This window comes from Oncorhynchus mykiss, chromosome 1 (assembly GCF_057628025.1).
Source record: "Oncorhynchus mykiss isolate SJ-2025 chromosome 1, ASM5762802v1, whole genome shotgun sequence".
NCBI lineage: Eukaryota > Metazoa > Chordata > Actinopteri > Salmoniformes > Salmonidae > Oncorhynchus > Oncorhynchus mykiss.
Window position 1 is genome coordinate 82,374,376 of NC_143022.1, and position 27,765 is coordinate 82,402,140.

General features: G+C 42.3%; 1 protein-coding gene across 1 annotated transcript; it reads right to left on the bottom strand.

The window, feature by feature from the left end:
* Positions 1-65: 65 nt before the first annotated feature.
* On the bottom strand, positions 66-16,374 carry pnpt1 (polyribonucleotide nucleotidyltransferase 1). The gene is made up of 28 exons (XM_021612876.3): positions 16,036-16,374; positions 15,713-15,773; positions 15,544-15,618; positions 15,225-15,330; positions 15,063-15,112; positions 14,761-14,824; positions 14,624-14,671; positions 14,420-14,533; positions 14,141-14,327; positions 13,948-13,999; positions 13,804-13,861; positions 13,384-13,480; positions 13,207-13,309; positions 12,978-13,048; positions 12,819-12,855; positions 12,649-12,715; positions 12,455-12,544; positions 12,276-12,329; positions 12,088-12,197; positions 11,886-11,957; positions 11,733-11,796; positions 11,548-11,631; positions 11,382-11,465; positions 1,279-1,385; positions 1,056-1,111; positions 828-906; positions 557-604; positions 66-474 (listed from the first exon to the last, which is right to left on the bottom strand). The coding sequence occupies exons 1-28, from the start codon at positions 16,152-16,154 to the stop codon at positions 319-321; spliced, it is 2,313 nt and encodes a 770-aa protein (XP_021468551.1). The 5' UTR covers positions 16,155-16,374; the 3' UTR covers positions 66-318.
* Positions 16,375-27,765: the final 11,391 nt, after the last annotated feature.

Here is a 27,765-nt window from a genome sequence, read left to right on the forward strand (position 1 = left end):
GGTATAATATTGGAATATGGCATGAGCCACAGGTTCAAGTCAAGTGAATGTAAAACAATGGAATGTTTAGTTTACATATTTATTATTCATTGTATAAAATAGATAAACAAACTGACAGCATATTGTTATTTGACAACTCAAAATCCTATGACCACCAAGCTGATATCATTGCTGAAATCAACAGAGAATGAGAGTACAGCAACCAGTGCTTGGAGGATGTTGGTGAGTAAATGACAAATGGTAGTTCAGAGAAGTCAGGGTAAATAGACTGTGGATGGCGACTGGACAGTTGGTCCGTGTCTAGGAGGATAAGGGGAGTCAAGACGAGTTGCTGGTTGCTTGGCCATTCCCTGTGCCCATGGTGATGCTCTGTTTCTCACTCAGTGTCTTAACAACTGTTGCTGCTGGAGATTGTAACACTTTCCTTGAAAGCCTCATTCTTCCATCTGTTGGGTCTCGCCCAAAGTATTTAACCTGTTGATAGCATTCCATCAAAGAAAGAATATTAGTCAAGAAGTCAAGCAAATTAAGAAGGTCAGAAGACTGCAATACATACCTGAATCTGCTGTCCAACCTCTAATCCAATAGCACTTGGGTGTTTTATCTGGACAAATTCAACATGTACAATTATTTCACTCTGCCAACAATATTAGCTGAAACATTGTTTATTAATGGATTACTTTTTAAAATCACACAAATTACAACTTATTGTAAATATAACTGAAAACAAGCCAACACATGCAGCCCTTTCCAAACTGGTAACATCTGTAAAACGTAATACATGTTGAAGTTCCTGTAATCCCTGCATGGTATTCTGGGACTCTTACCCGTTTATGGTCCAGCTGAGAGTTATGGAGCAGAACAGCACTCATATTGGGATACAGCTTCACCATGACACCAATGTCCCTGTGGAGGAAAGGAGACAGAAGTGCAGCAAGTCATGAAGCTACCTGTTCAGCAATCCAATATTTAAATCAATCAATGGAACAAACATTTTAAAAACTTGACTGCATCACAGATGAAACAGCAGCCCCCAATAACGCAGCAGTGTGTACCTTATTTCCATGATGGTGGCAGTGTAAACAGCACCAAACTCCAGCTGCTGCTCTTGCTGAGAGGAAGAAAAAAAATACATCCTCAGATTCATATCAGTACTGATGTGGGTAAGTACTGCCTTTTTGGAGAATATAGTACAATTATGTTTAATGAGGAGTAAATAAAAATGAGGAATTGTAAGAAATTTGGCAATACAGTGGAATTAGACTAGGTTGGACTCACATCATCTTTGCAGATTTCTGTGATGAACTCCTGGGCTTCATTCATGGCACCAGGAGTAGGTGCAAACACAGAGAAGGTCTCCTCATCCACCTGGCTTATCGTCACACCTATCCAATGACACAAAACAACCACACACACAACAACCTGTAATCTCCCCATACACCAGGGATCATCAACTAGATTCAGCAGCAGGCAGATTTTTTCTTGAGTGCAAACAGACATAGCATTTGACTAAAACAATGATTTTAAACCTTGCTTACATTTGTATACGATTGCATATATATATAGTCATTTACAACATTAACAATGTCTACACTGTTTCTGATCAATTTTATGTTATTTTATTGGACACAAAATGTGCTTTTCTTTCAAAAACAAGGACATTTAAGTGACCCCAAACTTTTGAACATATAAACTCAGCAAAAAAAACAAACATCCTGTCACTGTCAACTGTGTTTTTCAACAAACTTAATTAACATATTTTAACAAATATTTGTATGAACATAAGATTCAACAACTGAGACAAACTGAACAAGTTCCACAGACATGTGACTAACATAAATTGAATAATGTGTCCCTGAACAAAGGGGGTGTCAAAATCAAAAGTAACAGTCCGTTTCTGGTGTGGCCACCAGCTGCATTAAGTACTGCAGTGCATCTCCTCCTCATGGACTGCACCAGATTGGCCAGTTCTTGCTGTGAGATGTTACCCTACTATTCCACCAAGACACCTGCAAGTTCCCAGACATTTCTGGGGGGGAATGGCCCTAGCCCTCACCCTCCGATCCAACAGGTCCCAGACGTGCTCAATGGGATTGAGATCTAGGCTCTTCGCTGGCCATGGCAGAACACGGACATTCCTGTCTTGCAGGAAATCACGCACAGAACGAGCAGTATTGCTGGTGGCATTGTCATGCTGGAGGGTCACGTCAGGATGAGCCTGCAGGAAGGGTACCACATGAGGGAGGAGGTCTCCCCTGTAACGCACAGTGTTGAGATTGCCAAATAATGACAACTAGTGTTTAAACCATTTATAATGAAGATCTGTTAAGTTATTTGGATTTTTAAGAATTATCTTTGAAAGACAGGGTCCTGAAAAAGGGACGTTTTTTATATATTTTTAAAAAACACACAATCAAAAGTTTGAACACACGTACACATTCACGGGTTCTTTATGTTGACTATTTTCTACATTGTAGAATAATAGTGAAGACATCAACACTATGAAATAACACACATGGAATCATGTAGTAACCCCCAAAAAGTTTTAAACAAATCAAAATATATTTGAGATTCTTCAAAGTAGCCAAGCTTTGCCTTGATGACAGCTTTGCACACTCTTGGCATTCTCTCACTCAGCTTCACCTGGAATACTTTTCCAACGGTCTTGAAGTTCCCACATATGCTAAGCGCTTTTTGGCTGCTTTTCCTTCACTCTGCAGTCCAACTCATCCCAAACCATCTTAATTGGGTTGAGGTCGGGTGATTGTGGAGGCCAGGTCATCTGATGCAGCACTCCACCACTCTCCTTGGTCAAATAGCCCTACCACAGCCTGGAGGTGTGTTTGGTCATTGTCCTGTTGGAAAACAAATTATATTCCCACTAAGTGGAATTATAATGGCGTATCACTGCAGAATGCCGTGTTAGCCATGCTGGTTTAATTGTAGCTTGAATTTTAAATAAAATCACTGACAGTGTCACCAGCAAAGCAGCCCTACACCATAACACTTCCTCCTCCGTGCTTCACGGTGGAACCACACATGCAGAGATAATCCATTCACCTACTCTGTCTCAAAGACACGGCGGTAGGAACAAAAAAAACTCACATTTTGACTCATCAGACCAAAGGACAGATTTTGGTGTCCTTTAGTAGTGGTTTCTTTGCAGCAATTTGACCACGAAGACCTGATTCACACAGTCTCCTCTGAACAGTTGATGTTGAGATGTGTTTGTTACTTGAACTCTGTGAAGCATTTATTTGGGCTGCAATCTGAGGCTGGTAAGCCTAATGAATGTATCCTCTGCAGCAGAGGTAACTCTGGGTCTTCCTTTCCTGTAGCGGTCCAGTTAGATCATAGAGCTTGATGGCTTTTGCAACTGCACTTGAAGAAACTTTCAAAGGTCTTGACATTTTCCACCCTGACTGACATTCATGTCTTAAAGTAATGATGGGTTTTCGTTTCTCTTTGCTAATTTGAGCTGTTCTTGCCATAATATGACCTTCATCTTTTACCAAAATATGTTCTGTATACCAATCTTCTGTATACCAATACTACCTTGTCACGACAAATCAAATGTTATTTGTCACATACGCCGAAAACAACAGGTGTAGAATGTGAAATGCTTACTTAAAGCCCTTAACCAACAATGCCTCAAGTTAATAAAAATTGAAAATAAAAGCAACAAATAATTAAAACAGCAACAGTCAAATGACAAGAGGCTATATACAAGGGGTACCGGTACAGAGTCAATGTGCAGGGGCACTGGGTAGTCGAGGTATGCAGGTAGAGTTAAAGTGACTATGCATAGATTATAAACAGAGTAGCAGCAGCGTAAAAGAGGGGTCTGGGTAACCCTTTGATTAGCTGTTCAGGAGTCTTACGGCTTGGGGGTAAAAGCTGTTAAGAAGCCTTCTGGACCTAGACTTGGTGCTCCCGTACCGCTTGCCGTAGCAGAGATAAGTCTGACTGGGTGGCTGGAGTCTGACCATTTTTAGGGCCTTTCTCTAACACCATCTGGTATAGAGGTCCTGGATGGCAGGAAGCTTGTCCTCAGTGATGTACTGGGCTGTACACACTACCCTCTGTAGTGCCTTGCGGTCAGGTGCAGCTGTAGAACCTTGAGGATTTGAGGACCCATGCAAATCTTAAAATCAGTCTCCTGACCTGGAATAGGCTTTGTTTTGCCCTCTTCATGACTGTCTTCGTGTGTATGGACCATGATAGTTTGTTGGTGATGTGGACACCAAGGAACTTGAAGCTCACAACCTGTTTCACTACAGCCCCGTCGATGAGAATAGGGGTGCGCTCGGTCCTCCTTTTCCTGTAGTCCATAATCATCTCCTTGGTCTTGATCACGTTGAGGGAGAGGTTGTTGAAATGGCACCACACGGCCAGGTCTCTGACCTCCTCCCTATAGGCTGTCTCGTTGTTGTCATCGGCAAACTTGATGGTGGTGTTGGAGTCGTGCCTGGCCATGCAGTCATGAGTGAACAGGGAATACAGGAGGGGAATGAGCACACACCCTTGAGGGGCCCCCGTGTTGAGGATCAGCGTGGCGGATGTGTTGTTCCCTACCCTTACCACCTGGGGCGGCCCATCAGGAAGTCCAGGATCCAGTTGCAGAAGGAGGTGTTTAGTCCCAGGATCCTTAGCTTAGTGATGAGCTTTGAGGGTACTATGGTGTTGAACGCTGAGCTGTAGTCAATGAATAGCATTCTCACACAAGTGTTCATTTTGTCCAGGTGGGAAAGGGCAATGTTGAGTGCAATAGAGATTGCATCATCTTTGGATCTGTTTTGGCAGTATGCAAATTGGAGTGGGTCTAGAGTTTCTGGGATAATAGTGTTAATGTGAGCCATGACCAGCCTTTCAAGGCATTTCATGGCTACAAACGTGAGTGCTACTGGTCGGTAGTCATGTTATCTTAAGTGATCTTGGGCACAGGGACTATGGTGGTCTGCTTGAAACATATTGGTATTACATACTCAGTTGGTTGAAAATGTCAGTGAAGATGCTAGCCAGTTGCTCGGAGTACACGTCCTGCTAAACCATCTGGCCCTGCGGCTTTGTGAATGTTGACCTGTTAAGAAGGTATTACTATGGAGAGCGTGATCACACAGTCATCCGGAACATCTAGTGCTCTCATGCATGTTTCAGTGTTACTTGCCTCGAAGTGAGCATAGAAGTAATTTAGCTTGTCTGGTAGGTTCGTGTTACTGGGGAGCTCGTGGCTGTGCTTCCCTTTGTAGTCTGTAATAGTTTGCAAGCCCTGCCACATCCAACGAGCGTCAGAGCCGGTGTAGTACGATTCAATCTTAACCCCTGTATTGACGGTTCATCGGAGGGCATAGCGGGATTTCTTAAAATCTTCTGGGTTAGAGTCCCGTTCCTTGAAAGCGGCAGCTCTACCCTTTAGCTCAGTGCAGAGGTTGCATGTAATCCATGGATTCTGGTATGTACTGTGGGGACGACGTCATCGATGCATTTATTTATGAAGCCAGTGACTGATGTGGTGTACTCCTCAATGCCATCGGAAGAATCACGGAACATATTCCAGTCTGTGCTAGCAAAACAGTTCTGTAGCTTAGCATCTGCTTCATCTGAACACTTTCTTATTGACCGAGTCACTGGTGCTTCCTGCTTTAATTTTTGCTTGTAAGCAGGAATCAGGAGGATATAATTATAGTCAGATTTGCCAAATGGAGGGCGAGGGATTGCTTTGTACGCATCTGTGTGTGGAGTAAAGGTGCTCCAGAGTTTTTTTCCCCTCTGGTTACACATTTAACATGCTAGTAGAGATTAGGTAGAACAAATTTGAGTTTCCCTGCATTAAAGTCTCCAGCCACAAGGAGTGCTGCCCCTGGATGAGCATTTTCCTGTTTGCTTATGGCCGTATATAGCTCATTGAGTGTACCTGTGGATGTATTTCAAGGCCTACCTTCAAACTCAGTGCCTCATTGCTTGTCATCATGGGAAAATCAAATGAAATCAGCCAAGACCTCAGAAAAATAATTGTAGACCTCCACAAATCCGGTTAATTCTTGTGAGCAATTTCCAAATGCCGGAAGGTACCACGTTCATCTGTACAAACAATAGTACGCAAGTATAAACACCATGGGACCATGCAGCCATCATACCGCTCAGGATGGAGACGCGTTCTGTCTCCTAGAGATTAACGTACTTTGGTGCGAAAAGTGCAAATCAATCCCAGAACAACAGCAAAGATGTGAAGATGCTGGAGGAAACAGGTACAGAAGTATCTATATCCAGAGTAAAGCGAGTCCTATATTGACATAACCTGAAAGGCCGCTCAGCAAGGAAGAAGCCACTGCTCCAAAACCGCCATAAAAAACAAGCCGAAGATCACCATCCCAAGCGTGAAGCCCGGGGGTGGCAGCATCATGTTGTGGGGGTGCTTTGCTGCAGGAGGGACTGGTACACTTCACAAAATAGATGGCATCATGAGGAAGGAAAATGTTGTGGATATATTGAAGCAACATCTCAAGACATCAGTCAGGAAGTTCAAGCTTGGTCGCAAATGGGTTTTCCAAATGGACAATGACCCCAAGCATACTTCCAAAGTTGTGGCAAAATTGCTTAAGGACAAAGTCAAGGTATTGGAGTGTCCATCACAAAGCCCTGACCTCAATCCTACAGAAAATTTGTGGGCACATCTGAAAAGCGTGTGCGAGCAAGGAGGCCAACAAACCTGACTCAGTTACACCAGCTCTGTCAGGAGGAATGGGCCAAAATTCAACCAACTTATTGTGGGAAGCTTGTGGAAGGCAACTCGAAACATTTGACACAAGTGAAAATATTTAAAGGCAATGCTACCAAATACTAATTGAGTCGATGTAAACCTCTGACCACTGGGAATGTGATGAAAGAAAAAAGCTGAAATAAATCATTCGCTCTACTTTTTTGACATTTCACATTCTTAAAATAAAATGGTGATCCTAAATGACCTAAGACAGGGAATCTTTACTACTATTAAATGTCAGGAATTGTGAAAAACTGAGTTTAAATGTATTTGGCTAAGGTCTATGTAGACTTCAACTGTATATATTATGCGTGGGAATACTTTGCAACAGATTTCCCACCATACACTATGCACAATACCTATTTTGCCAATTGGCCTGGACCCCTTTTACTGCCGATACGGAGTCCCGCCGATTCATCACGACTGGATTACCGACGTAATCTAGGGGGGGGGGGGGGGTTTCAACAGGCTCGTCCGTCGCAACGTCCCCTGAATGCTCATCTGCTAGCCGCAGCCCGCTAGCTGTCTAGAGCATATCGGACTGTTAGCTGAAGAGGTCCATCAGCCAATTTCTTGAGCTACTATACCCATTTTTCCAATTGGCCTGGACCCTTTTACTACACGGAGCCCTGCTGATCCATCACAAATGGTCTGCCGACGTAACCGCACAAGGCGGCTACAACAGACGTCCTCCGTCGCAACGTCCTTCTAAAGCCATTCTGCTAGCCCCGGCCACGCTAGCTGTCTGAATCGCCGTGCCTCCAGTTCGCCCAGCTACTCCCTAATGTCAATATGTCTTGTCCATTGCTGTTTTGGTTAGTGATTAGTTTATTTCACTGTAGAGCCTCCAGCCCTGCTCAATATTCCTTAGCTAACCCATTTGTTCCACCTCCCACACATGCGGTGACCTCACCTGGTTTAAATGGTGTCTCTAGAGACTATACCTCTCTCATCGTCATTCAATGCCTAGGTTTACCTCCACTGTATTCACATCGTACCATATCTTTGTCTGTACATTATGCCTTGAATCTATTGTACCGCGCCAAGAAACCTGCTCCTTTTACTCTCTGTTCTGAACGTACTAGACGATCAGTTCTTATAGCCGTTAGCTGTACCCTTATCCTACTCCTCCTCTGGTGATGTAGAGGTTAATCAAAGCCCTGCAGTGCCTATCTCCACTCCCATTCCCCAGACGCTCTCATTTGTTGAATTCTGTAACCGTAAAAGCCTTGATTTCATGCATGTTAACATTAGAAGCCTCCTTCCTAAGTTTGTTTTATTCGCTGCTTTAGCACACCCTGCCAACCAGGATGTCCTAGCCGTGTCTGAATCCTGGCTTAGGAAGGCCACCAAAAAAACGTACATTTCCATCCCTAACGATAACATTTCCCGACAAGATAGAACTGCCAAAGGAGACAGAGTTGCAATCTCCTGCAGAGTTCTGTCTTACTATCCAGGTCTGTGCCCAAACAATTTAAGCTTCTACTTTTAAAAATCCACCTTTTCAGAAACAAGTCTCTCACCGTTGCCGCTTGCTATAGGCCACCTTCTGCCCCAGCTGTGCCCTGGACACCATATGTGAATTGATTGCCCCCCCCATCTATCTTCAGAGCTCGTGCTGTTAGGTGACCTAAACTGGGACATGCTTAACACCCCGGCCATCCTACAATTTAGGCTTGATGCCCTCAATCTCACAATTTATCAATGAACCTACCAGGTTCAACCCCAAATCCATAAACATGGGCACCCTCATAGATACCATCCTAACCAACCTGCCCTCCAAATACACCTCTGCTGTCTTCAACCAGGATCTCAGCGATCACTGCCTCATTGCCTGCGTCCGTAATGGGTCTGCGGTCAAACGACCACCCCTCATCACTGTCAAACGCTCCCTAAAACACTTCAGCGAGCAGGCCTTTCTAATCGACCTGACCCGGGTATCCTGGAAGGATCTTGACCTCATTCCGTCAGTAGAGGATGCCTGGTTATTCTTTTTATTCCTCATCCATCTTAAATAAGCATGCCCCATTCAAAAAAAAGTAGAACCAGGAACAGATATAGCCCTTAGTTCACTCCAGACCTGACTGCCCTTGACCAGCACAAAAACATCCTGTGGCGTACTGCATTAGCATCTAATAGCCCCCGTGATATGCAACTTTTCAGGGAAGTTGGGAACCAATATACACAGGCAGTTAAGGAAAGCAAAGTCTAGCTTTTGCAAACAGAAATTTGCATCCTGTACCACAAACTCCAAAAAGTTTTGGGACACTGTAAAGTCCATGGAGAATAAGACCACCTCCTCACAGCTGCCCACTGCACTGAGGCTACGTCACCACCCATAAATCCACGATAATAGAGAATTTCAATAAGCATTTTTCTACAGCTGGCCATGCTTTCCACCTGGCTTCCCCTACCCCAGTCAACAGCCTGCACCCCCCATAGCAACTTGCCCAAGCCTCCCCCATTTCTACTTCACCCAAATCCAGACCTGACTACCCTTGACCAGCAAAAAAACATCCTGTGGCGTTCTGCATTAGCATTGAATAGCCCCCCTGATATGCAACTTTTCAGGGAAGTAAGGAACCAATATACACAGGAAGTTAGGAAAGCTAAGGCTAGCTTTTGCAAGCAAAAATGTGCATCTGCTATGCTTTATCTTGGCCAGGTCGCAGTTGCAAATGAGAACTTGTTCTCAACTAGCCTACGTGGTTAAATAATATATATATATATAAATAATACAAATCCAGATAGCTGATGTTCTGAAAGAGCTGCAAAATATGGACTCCTACATATCAGCCGGGCTAGACAATCTGGACCCTCTCGTTCTAAAATGATCCGCCGCAATTGTTGCAACCCCTATTACTAGCCTGTTCAACCTCTCTTTCATATCGTCTGAGATTCTCAAAGATTGGAAAGCTGCCGCGGTCATCCCCCTCTTCAAAAGGGGAGACACTCCAGACCCAAACTGCTACAGACCTATATCTATCCTACCCTGCCTTTTCAAGGTCTTCGAAAGTCAAGTTAAACAGATCACCAACTATTTTGAATCCCACCGTACCTTCTCCACTATGCAATCTGGTTTCAGAGCTGGTCATGGGTGCACCTCAGCCACGCCAAGGTCCTAAACGATATCATAAACGCCATCAATAAGAGACAATACTGTGCAGCTGTATTCATCAACCTGGCCAAGGCTTTCGACTCTGTCAATCACCACATTCTTATTGGCAGACTCAACAGCCTTGGTTTCTCAAATGATTGCCTCGCCTGGTTCACCAACTACTTCTCAGACAGAGTTCAGTGTGTCAAATCGGAGGGCCTGTTGTCCAGACCTCTGGCAGTCTATGGGGGTGCCACAGGATTCAATTCTCGGGCCGACTCTTCTCTTTTTCACCTTTATTTAACCAGCTAGGCAAGTTGAGAACAAGTTCTCATTTGCAACTGCAACCTGGCCAAGATAAAGCATAGCAGTTCGACACATACAACAACACAGAGTTACACATGGAATAAACAAACATACAATCAATAATACAGTAGAAATAGCTATATACAACATGTGCAAATGAGGTAGGATAAGAGAGGTAAGGCAATAAATAGGCCATGGTGGCGAAGTAATTACAATATAGCAATTAAACACTGGAGTGGTAGGGTGTGCAGAAGATGAATGTGCAAGTAGAGATACTGGGGTGTAAAGGAGCAAGATAAATAAATAAATACAGTATGGGGATGAGGTAGATTGGATGGGCTATTTACAGATAAGCTATGTACAGGTGCAGTGATCTGTGAGCTGCTCTGACAGCTGGTGCTTAAAGCTAGTGAGGGAGTCTCCAGCTTCAGAGATTTTTGCAGTTCGTTCCAGTCATTGGCAGCAGAGAACTGGAAGGAGACATCAATGATGTCTCCCACTGGCCCCAGGTCATCTATAAGTCTTTGCTAGGTAAAGCCCCACATTATCTCAGCTCGCTGGTCACCATAGCACCAGGCGCTCCAGCAGGTATATTTCACTGGTCACCCACAAAGCCAATTCCTCCTTTGGCCGCCTTTCCTTCTAGTTCTCTGCTGCCAATGACTGGAACGAATTACAAAAATCACTGAAACTGGAGTCTTATATCTCCCTCACTAACTTTAAGCACCAGCTGTCAGAGCAGCTCACAGATCATTGCACCTGTACATAGCCCATCTGTAAATAGCCCATCCAACTACCTCATCCCCATACTGTTAATTTTTTATTTTTTTGCTCCTTTGCACCCCAGTATCTCTACTTGCACATTCATCTTTTTCTATCACTCCAGTGTTTAATTGCTAAATTGTAATTATTTTGCCACTATGGCCTATTTATTGCCTTACCTCCCTTATCTCACCTCATCTGCACACACTGTATATATACTTTTTCTATTGTGCTATTGACTGTATGTTTGTTTATTCCATGTGTAACTCTGTGTTGTTGTTTGTGTCGCACTGCTTTGCTTTATTTTGGCTAGGTCGCAGTTGTAAATGAGAACTTGTTCTCAACTAACCTACCTGGTTAAATAAAAGGTGGAGGAAAAATAACACTTTGGAACAGGGGACCCAGCCATACACTATGCAGCGATGAAGAGAGCTAATGTGTTGGGGTAAATGTTACCTGTTTGAGCTTGTAGTCTGCGGAGGTTATAGCCCCCTGGCCCAACAAAGCGTGCTCGTCTGGAGACCGGGACTCTGACATTTTCTACAACAGACAGGAAACATACCTTGAAAGCAAAATACATAAATAATGGGAATGAAAAAGGACTAGCAACCAAGAGTCTTACCGACAACCGGACCATTCTCCTTTCTGTTAGCCCTGGGCTTGGCAATGGTATTGTTCATGATGCCCAAAATCTCCCTCTTGGCAACTGTAAGGATATAAAATGAGGGTGGTGACTTCGATATTTATCTCTCTAGAGAATGAATAGATAGCTAGATAGCTATTTATGGGGCATGTCTTTCATGTCACCTGTGGCTTGTTGAATAGCCTCCATTACAAGTTTCAGAGGTAAGCCTGGAATCTTCACATCAGCCTAGGAGGAAGCATACATTATAGCAAAAAGAAACACAGTCAACAAAATACGACAGCAGAGAGAAACCAATGGATGTTCAGCTACAGTACCTGTAAGGCATTGATACCCTTATTTGTTCCAGCCAGTTTGAAGTCCATGTCTCCTAGGTAATCCTCGATTCCCTGTTGTGACAGAAAACACATAAAACAGTTCTACAGAAAGGGGATCTTATGATTATAGTACATGTGGTATTCCATAGAAAATGTAGTTCGCTTTAGGAATGGTGAGAAAAATACTAGTAATATTGAGTACCAGAATATCAGTCAGTATTCGGTAGTCCTGGATTTCCGATGGCTTCTCTGGGTTTGCCTTGGAGATGAGTCCAATAGCTACACCTGCCACAGCTGATGTAATAGGCACACCTGGAACACAGAAGTGCTATGTTTCACTGTAAATGAAAGAATCAGCAACAAAAATGTAAAAAGTTTTAAGTGTTGTACCAGCATCCATCAAAGCCAAACTGCCTCCACATGCTGACGCCATCGACGAGGAACCTGAGAGAACGAGAGTGCGCTCATCATACAATCATTGAAATTACAAAGATTTGGCAACTAAGCTTATAATAAGAAGTGGTCTAAAAAAATGTAGAAGCAAAATGGAGGTCATCCACAGAACTCACCATTAGACTCCAAAACCTCAGAGGTGACTCTAATAGTGAAGGGGAAGTCTTTTGGGATGACAGGTCTCAAAGACTTCTCCGCCAGTGCCCCTGTCAACATAGAAACAGAATATTATTTAAATAGTCACATGAACTTAGGCATGCCACCCACACACTACCCATGGGCATATTTTAATCCATACCAACATACTAACCATGACCAAGCTCTCTTCTGTTCATTCCACTCATCTTTCCAATCTCATTGGTTGCGTAAGGAGGAAACTGAAACAGAAAAAGTTAATTTCAGCCCATGCAGATTTTGTTCTGCAATACCAAACCAATAAGCAAATCCTACTGGAATCCTTATTATTTACATGATACTCACCTCATAGTGAAGCATGAAATTCTTGTCTTTGACTCCACTGTTAAAAGAGAGCAACTCATTTCAGCTAACATATATACAAATACACACACACACACACACACACACACTTGCTTGAAACTTGCATTCAAAAGGACTGTAATTAATAATGTATAAGTTTACCTTAATGCTGTAGTAATGATGTCTGTTTTAATACTGGACTCCAAGGAGTCAAATGTTACAGAGCACAGAACCTAGACAGAAAAGGCTTTACTAACTAGGCTAGATACAATGATAAACAACCCAAACAACCCAAAACAAGTCAGATTTCTCCTCTCTTCAACTTTCCAATGTCCCCAAAATGAATAGCACGCCTACACTGAGCACTTTTTTTATAACGCCAGATCCCTACCTGTGTCTGTCCCCTCTGGAAAAGTGCAGACCCATGAAGGGGCTTAAAGATGTCTGCCTCACAGGAAATATTTCTTAATGAAGTCAGGTTTCTTCCATCACACCTTTAAAACAAGGACATTATTAATGACATTAATGACACTTTTCTAAATACTACTGAGACATGCATTATTTTTACCTCCTATATTCATTCAAAACCAGATTGCGGAAGACCTCTTTGGACACCATGTTGAAGGATTCCATCACCTCATAAGGTTCTGCATGAGGACATTTCTCTACAGAAAACAGACATACTGTATGTAGGCGGTTAGACAGTAAACGAACACACACAAGACCTTGGATGTTGCAAAAATCTTGTAACAACATTTATTTGTGTCCCCCTGTTGCAGGATAACTTTCCTGCAATTCAGGAAATGTAAAACTTTGTAATTTCCACTTTGAAATTAGACTCGACTTTCCCTCATGAAAAATGTATCAACACCTACAAAAATGTCCATTAGTTATTATTCACATTTCCTGTTTCTGCAGGATTATTTTCCAGCTGTAGCAAACCGTCTCAAATTAAGATCCTACATCTGTATATAGCAGTGATACATACCTTTTATTTGTTCCTCTGTTTCTAGTCGCACTTTGTTAATGGCGTCATCTCTGGAAATCTGAAACACAATAAGTTACTGATTTTATTGAATGAAAAAGTACCACCAAAACACAATAGCAAAAACAACCAGACATAAATACTTACCTTGTCATGAGTGAAGTCTGTGAAAACAGCATAGACCTTTTCAGAGGCAAATCTGAAAGCAAAACCGTGTGCTGTCATGTAACCATAAAAAAAAAAAAAAACGTAAGAAATATGGGAAATATCAAGTCAGAAAGAAATATGTTTTACTGTCATGTGTGCTCAATATATCAAGTCAGAAAGAAATATGTCTTACTGTCGTGTGTATTCAATCATTTCCTCGGGCGCAGAAAATATTTTGGGAGGGGTGCGCTTGGTCACTTTCGCTTCTCTGGCCATCTGCTGAATAGCCAATATGATCTGCTGTGTGTGCTTCACGCCAACCTTGACTGCATGACAGAAGTCCTGCTGCAACACATTCTCAGCAGATGCCTCGATCATCACTAAGACAAAAAAAATTTAATTTTTTTCAGGGTGGTAGAGAGGATCCTGTAGGAAAAAGGGATGTCTGATATAGCTGGACTACAGTACTAACCCACTTGGCTGAGAGGTGCTCCAGCCACTATCAGATTGATAGTGCTGGAAGCCATTTGCTTTCGTGTTGGGTTCACCAGGAACTCGCCATCCACCAGGCCAATGCGCACTGCACCTAAAACATCCACGAAACACAAACCATATAGTAAAAGCCTCATACAGGCGAAGAAAAACAAAAGGGCAAAGATCTATAAGAGATACTAACCAATGGGCCCATTCCAGGGAATGTCAGAAAGGGTAAGGGCAGCAGAGGCTGTAGGGAAGTTAAATAGTTCATGTTATCACTGGATGTCAAACAAAGATCATGTGAATGTTTCTACAAGGAAATCAATCTCTCCTCACCTCCATTGATAGCCAGTACATCTGGATCATTAACACCATCAACTGCCAACAGGTTACACAGGACCTGAAAATATACACCGCAGAACTAAAATCAAGAGCATAACTTGTAATAACAGTGTAAACAAGGTGCAAATCTATCGTTCTGCCCCTGAACAGGCAGTTAACCCACTGTTCCTAGGCCGTCATTGAAAATAAGAATTTGTTCTTAACTGACTTGCCTAGTTAAATAAAGGTAAAATAAATAAAAACATATCAGTAATGAACCTACATAAGTACAACAATAACTATAAATACTGACTCACCTGAGTGTCATAGAAATAACCAGCAGGAAAAAGGGGTCTGATTGCCCTGTCTGAGGTGAGACAATAAAGAGATACAGTTAAGTCTGCTAATGGCATTTGCACTAGATATAATATAGAACTGGAGTAAGAGTTAAGGCATAGTAGTTAGAATCATCTTCTCACCTATTAGCCTACTAGTCAGAATCTCATTTTCAGTGGTGCCCAACTCCCGCCGCAAGTGGTTAGTGGGGATTCTACCAGCAGCAGCTGCTTTCTGTCTGTAGTCCACCTGTCAAATCAAAAACACACCGTTCTAGCCAAGGGACCTGAATCACTCCAAGGGACCTAAAACCACTATGTTATAGCCTACTACACCAAAGAGATTATCACACACAATGAATCATCCCACATGGAAGACAAAAATCAGTGTTTAAATATGTTTGAAGTGCATTGAAAAAAATGATATGACCCCACTTACAATAAAAATTAAGTATTAACTTACCACTAGTGGCATAAAATGGGAGGGGGACGGTTTTGTTTTGCTGACAGCTGTCACCATCACTGTTGTATCCCCAAGCTGTAAAAAGAGGTGGAATTCATCCAAGTAACTGGTCTGAGCATCTTGTGCATATTCACTTACAAACTCTCAAAAAAATGCTTAGGATTTATACCTGCACAACAGCTGACCCATCTGCAAATCTGGCAAGTTTCCCTGTTGAGATCTCAAGTTTTCTTCAAAAGAGGGGAAATCAGAACACATCTGAAGTTAGAGTGAATTGATGGGAGTCAATTGACCATTCATAACTGCAACGCAGATTTAGGAGGATTCGGACACATTTTCTATACATATTCTGTCTTATAAATATATCTGACTCAGACTATGCACACCACTACACCACTGCGTTGAATAATGAACTTGAAGCGTTGGCCCACAAGCTTGACCGGTTGTCACTGTGTAACGTTATGTAAGTAGCTAAGTCAGACGTATACTTACTTCTCACCCAAATTCACACCCACTTTTTGTATCGTTCCATGGCTGTTCCAGACACTTTGGTGGCACAACCGCACATTTAGTCTGGCCAGCGTGGGCCCAAGCCTCAGTAAATGTTTCATATTCAAGTACAAACTACCATAAGAAATACTTTTCAATTGAACATGAAGGCTTTACACAATTTTACTGCCATGACAGTTCATCACATGCACGGAAGTACGTCACAAATAAATAGTGTCCTGTGATTGGACAAAAGACGTTCCACCATATCTGATAGGACATTATTTGTGCATCTCCAAAACAAGGCGTTGTAACTGGGAGGACAATCCGTGACTTGCAGATAGAGCGCATGACCGGGGGTCATAGGGTCTGAGGAAGCGAATCCGGGAGAAAGGGCGCGCATGTTTGAAATGGAAAAGCGTCGCGGTTGCTATTGATGGAGAAGAACATCATGATGAAACAGTTGATTTACAAGTGGGATGCACTTTTGAGCGCTACATCCCGTGGGATTCGTGCTGATTGTGACAACCGGTTAAATGGCGTCCCTTGACAAGACAAGAACAAGATGTATGTCAGGAGAAGTGCAGTATTATCATAAGGAGAGCCAAACTTGGAATATGAAGGAGGAATGGAGGGGGGAAAAAGAGGCAGAGGAGGTCTAAGAAAGAGGGGGAGGAAGAGGGTGAGCTTGAGTTGGTTAAAAGTAGCAGAAAAAAAGTGAGATGGTTGTTCTTGTTAGAGAAGAATGGTAGAAAGTGCAAGCACGGTGAATTGAAGACAGGGTGAGAAATGGAAGTGAATGAGGGCGAAGTATCAGAGGTGGTAGGTATGGTGAACTTGGAGCCTGAGGCTTGCACTGAGGGTCAGGATAAAGATGAGTCTGTGACAGTAGGAGTGAAGTTTTTGGAAAAAGTGTACCCTTTTCTTTTGGCTGATCTATTTGTGGTTTCAGGGTGGGTGAAAAGAGTTGAGTGCTGTGGAATCGGTGAGAGTAACCAGAAGTGGTCTTGTGATAATTGTTTGCGTTTCTGCTGGTCAGAGGGAGAAGCTGCTCCTTGTTAAAACGAATGTGGGCAAGAGATGTGATTTGTTTTGCTCTCAAGAAAAGGGTGCCATTGAAAGGAGTGATTTACAAGGGTAGCGGTAAATGTGAAAGTTGACCAACTGAAGGGGAAGATTCCTGGTGTTTTTGATGCTCGTCATTTGGTGTGACACAGACAGAGTGGAGAAACAGAGTGATTGTCTGTTCTTTTGAGTTTTGATGTTGAGTCTTTGTCTGACAAAGTGATGGTAGGATATATAAGTACAGGCTTTTGTACCGAATACATTACGTTGTTACAGATGTCAAGCTTATGGGCATGTGGAAGGAGGGAGGTTCGTAGGTGTGCAGAAGAGCATGAGACACAGTAATGTGTAGCATTGGGGAAAGTAGTGGTATGTGTTAATTGTAGAGGTGCCCATGGGGCTGGGGATCAGAAATGTTCAGTGAGAGAGGCAGGTTGAGGTTTCCAGGGTTAGAGTAGAGCCGAAGTTGTGATATGCTGAGGCAGTGAAGAAAGTAGAGGAAGATGGGTCAAGGGGTAGAGATCCTGAGAGTGGTGTGAGTACCCAATACAGAGGGATAAACCAACAAGTGATATATGTTTCCGCAAGATTGGATTTTTGGCATTTACAGCAATGGTTATCAATTGTACTCCAGGGATGGAACTTAAGTTGCAGAAAATAGTTGTGGTGGCAGCTGCAGAGAGGTATTTGGGTGTGCCGAGACTTGAAGATTTACAGGGTGGTGGTGTCGCATCCTTTCAGGCTGTTGGCCTAAAGTAGGACTAAATAGATTTATATAGTGGAGTATGGTATTTATTTAAAAAAGTTTGTGAGTGTAGCGTTAGATATGAGGGTATTTGTTGTATTCAAATGTATTTATTTTTAAAGTAAAGTATAAGGGAGTTATACTCCAGTCTAGTAGGTGGCGGTAATGCAACATTTATTGGGTGCCGCCAGCCGTTAAACATCGAAGAAGGCGTTGCAGTGCAGCATTTACAGCTCCAACCCATGTAGGCCTTGTTCACACTGCAGGTCTTAATAATCAAATCCGTTTTGGAATACTGACTGTTCAAACAGCAAGTTATAAGTGCACAAATCGGATTCTGTCTGTTCAGACTAATAATTTGCTTACATGGCTACGCCACGGCTGTTTGGTGCTAGTCACTCAGAAGTTGTGTAGCATGCTTAGGTGACAATAATACCTGCCATGAAAGTCTCCCAGTTGCTTTGAAGGTTCGAATTCAGTGTAAGAACACTTAAAGCCTCAAAAGATATGATCCAACTTTCAAAATGAGACCTTTTTGGTTTGCCACAGCAGTCAACTGGCTAGCTTTTTAGCACATTCACTCATTTGTTTGTAATTCAAAAATTAGCAACCACAAGTTCCTGTCAAACTGACAACAAAGTAGCTAGCAAGCAACAAGATATGGCGTTCTAAAAAAACAAAAATTTGCAGATTAGGCCATTCAGACAAGTCCCATGGCCACGAATAATATTTGTATCCTTAAAACCACCGACGAATGTGGTTTGAAATGTGTCTTGAAATACCTGATTTAATGTGCTTTGTTGTTCAGAATGCAGTAAAAATATAATTGAATCGGATATGCAAAATAATAGGATTTGCGTCGCTTCAACTTGCAAGTGTGAACAATTCCTGTTCAAATTACATACAGTATGTCAAATTTACTAAATGTCTTTTTTTCTAAAGAAAATATGATTGAAGGGTGATGTTTGCTGACTTTCCTAATGTGATTGTGTGTATCCCACACAATGACCATAACCATCAACATCAAGCAAATTCATCTAGCATAAAGCACGGTTTCATCCAAACATTTCATGCTCATTAATTATCTGAAGCATGAAATGCCGACAGATAATTTGTTCGTTCGACATGGTAGGATCTTTTTGTGTCGGTAAAATTGTGAGAAATGGCGGTGGAAACGCCCTTATGCGCAAATATGTATAGAATAACTATCATATCATGGACACTCACTGACATTTGTGGCAGCTTCGCATGATGAATTGTTGTTTCTACCTTATTGCCTGTGTGCTGTTGTCTGTGCCCAATATTGTTTGTACCATGTTTTGTGCTGCTACTATGCTGTCATGTGGTGTTGCAACCATGCTGTGTTGTTGTCTTAAGTTTCTCTTGTCAAGACTGCAGCCCCCGTCCCCGCAGGAGGTCGCTTGGTTGGCCGTCATTGTAAATAATAATTTGTTCTTAACTGACTTGCCTAGTTAAATAAAATATTGAAGTCAACTTGGAGTCACGCATATATGATATAATATGTTGTGTGGTCCTCACACTAAAACCCGAGAAAGTATGCAGTTTACTCCGTACAGATGAAATAGCATGAACTTCACAGGCTGGTGAATGTGCAAGGTGACGAGCTTGATGCTCCTTTCAAATAAATATCGATGGTGTTATTCTGGTGACATGATTATTAATGCTTGGCTGCCATTTGACCAATACAACTAACATCGTTCTAAATCATACACGCACTGTATCTGCGAGCTGTTTGTTAGAGCGCATGTGGGCTCATTGGCTATATAGCAGTTTTTGTGACAAACCCACCAGTAGAGTTGAAAATGCGATAGAAACCCTTTTAACACATGTAATTCCGTACATGGGAATTGAACAGTAAACGTACTTTTTATGTGCACAACGTCATCACGCACAGCGCATTTTCCGCAAAAAAAAAGTTTGATGGAAACATCTCCTGGTGGGAAAATTCGCATATTATTTTAGCATATTCACATGAAAATCTCACAAATTGGATGGAAACCTAGCTATTGATAGATAGTACCCTTTAATGAGGATTGTTGAGTGGTACATAGCCTACGTTATTATAAACCATCTCTGGTACAGTGCTGTTTAAAAATGTGAACACAAGAGGGCGCATGTTCTCACAATTCACCGGTTTGAAAGGAAATGACTCGTACAGGAAATATTGTGGAAACTCCCACTAGCCCATGCCTCCACCAATCCAATGCTTTTACATTTTTGGGAAGTAGTAAACGAGTGCACACTGCAGAATAAATTATATATTATTGGGAAGCACACAGGGATAATGAGGTATGATAAACTAGAAGTCTGTGGTTGTACAATGTCAGGCTTGCCAGCCATGCTGTAATTGTACTGTAAAAGCCTAAATCACAATGTTGAATATGATGTTGAACAATATGTTGAAGGACTTGTAAGATAAGAATATGATTTTTTTGATCAACACAGTACTAGCTTCTTCATCATGAATAATGGTTGTCTCTTACACTGTATAAGGGTACCTGCTTTATAGTCAGTTATCAGTCAGTTATACAACCCAGACATTTAGGCCATACCCTATTTTGTTCTAAGGTTATGTAGAGTGAATTGTCTGTTTTTTTTATTGCACTTTGAAAACCTGTTTTAATTCTCTGGATGTAAAATAAAATGTGACAACCACTGTTTTGCCGTATTCAACAGATCATTATTATTTATTTACTTTCAGTGGTGAGGGTCCATCAATAATTCAAATTTCTGATATCAATAATATTTTTATATGACAATAACCTTCATGGTGGCCATTACAGTCGTGAATCATTTTGAATAAGATTCTACTAACTTTGCACAACTCTTAGGGAAACATATCCATGTTTTTTGGGGGTCAACATTTGGATGGGGATCATTAATGGACGACAATATTCAATGCTTGTCACTGATTTTCAAGAATATTTAAGTCAGGACTGTGACTACTAGACCATTCAGGAACACTCAACACCTCTTGGAAAGAGGCATTAGAATGTGTGTAATTCTGCTGAAAAATAAAACTATCACAGAGTTAGGTTTTCAGAAGATTGTGGCAGCTTTTCCTCTAACTTTTTACCTGTTTCTCCTTTCATATTTATTTTGATCCTAACAAACTCCCCAGCCCCTGTCGGTAACAAGCATACCCATAACATGATGCTGCCTCCACAATAATCACCTTATTCAAAATGATTCACACCTGTAATGACTGCCAATGGTGCATCCACCACAGGAGGCTGCTTAGGGGAGAACGGCTCATAATAATGGCCGGAATGGAGCAAATGTAATGGCATCAAACACCTCAAAATCATGTATTTGATACAATTCCACATATTCCGCTCCAGTCGTTAACACAAGCCCGTTCTCCCCAATTAAGGTGCCACCAACCTCCTGTGGCTTCCACCAAGTATTAACTATGGCAGGGCTGCCAGAAAATGTGTGGTGAGGTGGCATTTGCCCCAGCACTTTTCAATCTGGTGTGACACTGCCACACCACTTTTGATTTAGTTTAATATAATACATAGATGCAAAGAGAGAAGGGCAAAGTGCATCTTAAAAAAAGTTATTTGTCTCATGATTTGTCAACTCACAAACAATTTCTCTGTCCTTCACATCGGAGTGCTGCTGCAGGCTCAATGCATGTCTTGACCAATTCGTTTCAAGGAAATCGCAGGTGGCGTGGGCCCGGCTACAACACACAATGCACGGTCTACACTTTCCTCCGGTATGATGGTCCCCAGAAATCTTTTGTCCAGTTCCCAGTTTGTCACCTTATGGTCTCAAAGAAGCGGCAGCCCCCCCCCCCCCCCCCCCCCCCTCCAAAAGGCACAATACTTTCATTACACATCACCCCTTGGCATCAAGTCCCAGATTGGTGAACAAGTTATCCAGTCACATCTCTTTGTCTTTTGGCAATGCTAGGGACACCCACAGTGCTTTTAATATAGTATTTTCAACTTACATATTTGACACACATGATTACATTGTATGTTCTATTCATTCAGTAATTATTATTTAACATGTCCTCACCTGGAATTTGAACTCACAACCTTTTGGTTCACACCATTCAACACTTCCTGCTATGCCACCATGTCTGTATCAATGACTGATTTCACCTGTAGGTCTATCCCTACACTTTGCAATTCAAAGTAAATCTCAGCTGTTAAAAATACACTGAAGAAAAAGTATTACATATTAAGAAGTAACATTAAAACATAATAATATGCCCCACCAACATTAGACAACTGCACTGAAAACCCAAACTCAAATGTCTGAAATAAGTCAATTAAATCAATGAGAGAATAGTCAGAATAACTGATAATTTAAAAAGCAGTGCAGATTGCAATCTTTTGCTAAGTGCAGAGATGTATTATCGGTAATGATTGTGTAGGGGACTTATGAAATTCAGAATTTGTGATTCAGCAGAAAGATTAAGCTCACAATTCAGAGGTTGTGAGTTTAAATCCCAGGTGGGGGTCATATTGAAAAGTTGGTACTAAGTGATCATGTCAAAAGTAATCATATTATCATTGATTAAAGATTTGTACACTATTTTAGCTGAATGGTGAACCGCTTACCTTAACCACCATGCCATTTAATTACTTTACTTATAATGGATTGGGACACCTGGAACCATCACGTGACAAAAGACTCCAGGGGACTATGACACAACATCTCAAGAACATTCAGGGGACCATGACACAATGTCCCAAGAACGTCCTAAAAACATCCTCGAGGACATCCCCAGGACAAACAGGGAACTAGAGTGGTTGAAAAACGAGTTTTAATGACTCCAACCTAAGTGTATGTAAACTTCTGACTTCAACTGTATCCCAACCGGAAGCCATGGATTACAGGCAACACCAAGTTTAAGGCTAGAGCTGCCGCTTTCAAGGAGTGGGACACTAATCCAGACTCTTATTAGAAATGCTGCTACATCCTCAGATGAACCATCAAACAGGCAAAGCATCAATACAGGACTAAGATTGAATCCTATTACATCGTCTCTGACCCTTGTCGGATGTGGCAGGGCTTGAAAGCTATTACGGACTACAAAGGATAACCCAGCCATGAGCTGCCCAGTGACATGGCTATACTCAGCCTTGTCTCAGGATGGTAAGTTGGTGGTTGAAGATATCCCTCTAGTGGTGTGGGGGCTGTGCTTTGGCAAAGTGGGTGGGGTTATATCCTTCCTGTTTGGCCCTGTCCGGGGGTGTCCTCGGATGGGGCCACAGTGTCTCCTGACCCCTCCTGTCTCAGCCTCCAGTATTTATGCTGCAGTAGTTTGTGTCGGGGGGCTAGGGTCAGTTTGTTATATCTGGAGTACTTCTCCTGTCCTATTCGGTGTCCTGTGTGAATTTAAGTGTGCTTTCTCTAATTCTCTCTTTCGCTCTTTCTTTCTCTCTCTCGGAGGACCTGAGCCCTAGGACCATGCCCCAGGACTACCTGACATGATGACTCCTTGCTGTCCCCAGTCCACCTGGCCGTGCTGCTGCTCCAGTTTCAACTGTTCTGCCTTATTATTATTCGACCATGCTGGTAATTTATGAACATTTGAACATCTTGGCCATGTTCTGTTATAATCTCCACCCGGCACAGCCAGAAGAGGACTGGCCACCCCACATAGCCTGGTTCCTCTCTAGGTTTCTTCCTAGGTTTAGGCCTTTCTAGGGAGTTTTTCCTAGCCACCGTGCTTCTACACCTGCATTGCTTGCTGTTTGGGGTTTTAGGCTGGGTTTCTGTACAGCACTTTGAGATATCAGCTGATGTACGAAGGGCTATATAAATAAATTTGATTTGATTTGATTTGACACACGCTTACCACACGAGCTGAATGCCTTTTATGCTCACTTCGAGGCAAGCAACACTGAAGCATGCATGAGAGCACCAGCTGTTCCGGACAACTGTGTGATCACGCTCTCCGTAGCTGATGTGAGCAAGACCTTTAAACAGGTCAACATTCACAAAGCCGCGGGGCCAGACGGATTACCAGGATGTGTGCTCAAAGCATGCGCGGACCAACTGGCAAGTGTCTTCACTGACATTTTCAACTTCTTCCTGACCGAGTCTCTAATACTAACATGTTTCAAACAGACCACCATAGTCCCTGTGCCCAAGAGAGCGAAGGCAACCTGCCTAAATGATTTTCAGCCCGTAGCACTCACGTTGGTAGCCATTGAGTGCTTTGAAAGGCTGGTCATGGCTCACATCAACACCACCATGTCGGAAACCATAGACCCACTCCAATTCGCATAACGCCCCAAAAGATCCACAGATGACGCAATATTAATCGCACTCCACACTGCTCTTTCCCACCTGGACAAAAGGAACACCTATGTGATAATGCTATTCATTCACTACAGCTCAGCGTTCAGAACCATAGTACCCACAAAGCTCAAGACTAAGCTAAGGACCGAGGGACTAAACACCTCCCTCTTCAACTGGATCCTGGACTTCCTGACGGGCCGCCCCCAGGTGATAAGGGTAGGCAACAACACATCTGCCATGCATATCCTCAACACTGGGGCTCCTCAAGGGTGTGTGCTTAGTCCTCTACTGTACTCCCTGTTCACCCACGACTGCGTGGCCAAGCACTAATCCAACACCATCATTAAGTTTGCTGCCGACACAAAAGGGGTAGGCCTGATCACAGACAACGAGGAGACAGCCTATAGGAAGGAGGTCAGAGACCTGGCAGTGTGGCACCAGGACAACAACCTCTCCCTCAAAGTGGGCAAGACTAATGAGCTGATCGTAGACTTTAGGAAAACGAGGTCTGAACAGGCCCCCATTAACATTGATGGGGCTGAAGTGGAGCGGACCGAGAGTTTCAAGTTTTCATGCTCCAAACACACCAGAGAGTTGTGAAAATGGCACAAAAACACCTTTTCCCCCTCAGGAGACTGAAACGATTTGACATGGGTCCCTAGATCCTCAAAAAGTTCTACAGCTGCACCATCGAGAGCATTCTAACCGGTTGCATCACAACTTGGTATGACAACTGAACGTAAGGCGCTACAGAGGGTAGTGCGTACGCCCCAGTACATCACTGGGGCCAAACTTCCTGACATCCAGGACCTATTTACTAGGTGGTGTCAGAGGAAGGTCCAAAAAATTGTAAAAGACTCCAGGCACCCAAGTCATAGACTGCTACTGCACAGCAGTGGTGCTGGAGCACCAAGTCTAGGACCAAAAGGATCCTTAGCAGCTTCTACCTGCATGTGACAAAAACTATTTTATTTGATTTGATCCTCCAGGGGACCATGACACATCCTAAATACTTCCTCTGGGACATCCCCAGGACAATCCGGGAACTAGAAAAAACCTCCAGGAGACCATGACACAACGTCCCTAGATAGTTCAGGGGACCTTCAGGGCACCATGACACAAGGTCCTAAGAATGTCCTAAAAACATCCTCAGGGACGTCCCAGGACAAACTGGAAACTAGACAAAACCTCCATGGGACCATGACACAACATTCCAAGAATGTCCTAAAAACAGGACAAACCGGGAACTATAAAAATGTCCCCCAGAGAATGCTCCCTTGCGACCCTCATGCAATGTCTTAAGGACTAGTAAAGTTCAAATCTAGAAAACCTCCTAAAAAGGTAATGACATGGTTCTCAGTGACGTCCTGGGAACTTACAGGGAACTTGACAAAGAACCCCCAGAAAACATTTCCTTGGGACCATCACGCAACGTTCTCAGAACGTCAGTGGAATAACGTTGCGCCAAAACCCTTAAGGGACTTAATGGGAACGTCTGTTTGCTGGGATGCTGTATTGCATGGAAACAAGACTATTTTTCTGTCTGATCGACTGTAGGCTACTAACAACAGCAGCTGCATAGTCTACCTAAATTAACCTGTAATGTTGTGTGTTTATAGCCTATTTGTTTGTGATAAAATGTGAATGGGATCAATTTCGTTTATATTCAAATTTGTGTTGACAAGGCTAGACTTTTTTAATCCCAAATTATTAACTGGAATTAGTCAATAAACACAATAGCTGACATAGACTGTGAGTAAATGGTTTATTCGGCCTACATTTGCATAGGGAAAGCCTACACAATGCAAACCTGCATGAAGCAAACTCAGCCTTGTGAGTGTTTCTTTCTCTGTGTCTGTGTATAGTTGTTCTTTAACATATAATTCATATGAACAAGTACAAGGTTGTTGCAGTTTGACAGGGGTTTCATCCAGGAGTTTTTTTTAAAACCATGTGACCCAATAAGGAAAATTCTGATCCCATCATAGCCCATATTAAACCTTTTTACAACAGATTAATGACGTATAAGATCCAGATTTTTAGCTGGTTTGGTTACCAGATCAGGAAAAACTACGGGCCCCAGATTTTTCTTTCACTTTAGAAATTTGAAGTACGTATACATTAATTAATAATTGTTGAAAAAAACCTAATTGACGAAAAAAAATACAATTATTGATATACCATACACAATTTAATTATTCACTTCTTTGCGGGACTAATTCGGTAGATATGGATATCTTCTATCGAGCCTATTACTGCTTGCTACTGGACATTTTGGTGTAGTTTGTTTTATTTTTGGGGGGCGGGGGGGGTTCAAATTTCACACTGTAACACGCTATGCCTCATGTCAAAAAGATCCCCTTGCTGTCCCTCAGGAGGGCATCCTGCGTATAATAAAAAGGAGATTAGTGTGAGCAGCCATGCTGAGGATTGGGTGGCAGGCTGTGGTTGGTATGGCAACAGATTAGTGCAGTTTTTTCCCCCCAGAGATTCTATTAGGTTTATCCAGTTGCCATGGATTTGGACAGGTTGAGATCTCCTGTCCTTACAGTATCCAGAGGCAAGGACCATTAGTGTTTTATGGACCAATCACTGAATGTTGCTGTCAGATTGCACTCAGATAATAATTGTTTCATGGTTTGTTTCTTAAAACAGATAGTCTTGGAAATGCAATTCTAAATGATGTGTGTGCTTTGACCAGAATACAATAGCTAGGCACTGACGAAAGGCTGTATAATACCACAGTGATTCATTTTTGCTAACTCCAATGAGATTTTCACCAGTGGAGTGAAAATTTGGGTTTAAGGGGGTTTGACAGGAAATCATTACTGTGTTTTAGGGATTACACATTAGACCATGCTGTGAAAATACTGTGCAAATATGTTTACAACAGGAAGTCTGAGGCACAAATATTTAGAAAGAGTGAGGTGATAGAATACAATATGACATATAAAAATGCTTTTACATTGGCCATAGCCTGTCTACAAAAGCTTGAGATTCAAAGGGTACAATATCAATTTTGCTGAGCTATAATGGAATTAGATTTCATTTTCTACATAATTTTATCCCTGCCCCAGTTCACCAGACAATGTGTGGTGGTGATTATCCTTGGTCCTGCTCATTTCTCACCTGTCAAAAAGACATTAGCTCCTGGGCACAGTCAGTCATTTTGATTACTGAGGCTTGAAGTGCATGACAGTGTACCAGAGCAGTAGGTATCATTGAAAGTTCTTAGGAAACTCTAACATGACATATTTATTTTGACATTGGGCTGTTGATACTGTAGTCTTGTTGGAAAGCAGACGGGAATGTATTGGTATTTTTGTTGTAATCAGGCTGAACTTTGCCACAGGGGCTTTATATCACCAGAATAGGGATTTGATGCATTAGGTTTGATTTCCTATATCAGCCCCACAGGATGTTCTAAATAGGCCAGTCATTCCAAAAGCATATGTCAATCATTTGACATTGTGTTAGAGTAACATTTATAGTGATGTATTTCAGTACAAATTCTCATATTGGCTAAAGAGTCTAAAAGGTTTGTGGTGAAACATAAATAACTAACAGGAAACAACAGTCATTCCTTCTGGAGAAAAAGAGAGAGAGGGAGAGAAAAAAACTGAATAAAAGAAAAAAAC

Bases quoted from the DNA above. Each gene is read 5' to 3' on its own strand.
- pnpt1 (XM_021612876.3), bottom strand. From the start codon at position 16,154: ATGAAACATTTACTGAGGCTTGGGCCCACGCTGGCCAGACTAAATGTG. The intron at 12,716-12,818 runs GTGAGTATCATG...TTTCTGTTTCAG, and splicing joins ATTTCATGCTTCACTATGAG to TTTCCTCCTTACGCAACCAA. The intron at 11,797-11,885 runs GTACTGTAGCTG...GCTTCCTCCTAG, and splicing joins AGGGTATCAATGCCTTACAG to GCTGATGTGAAGATTCCAGG.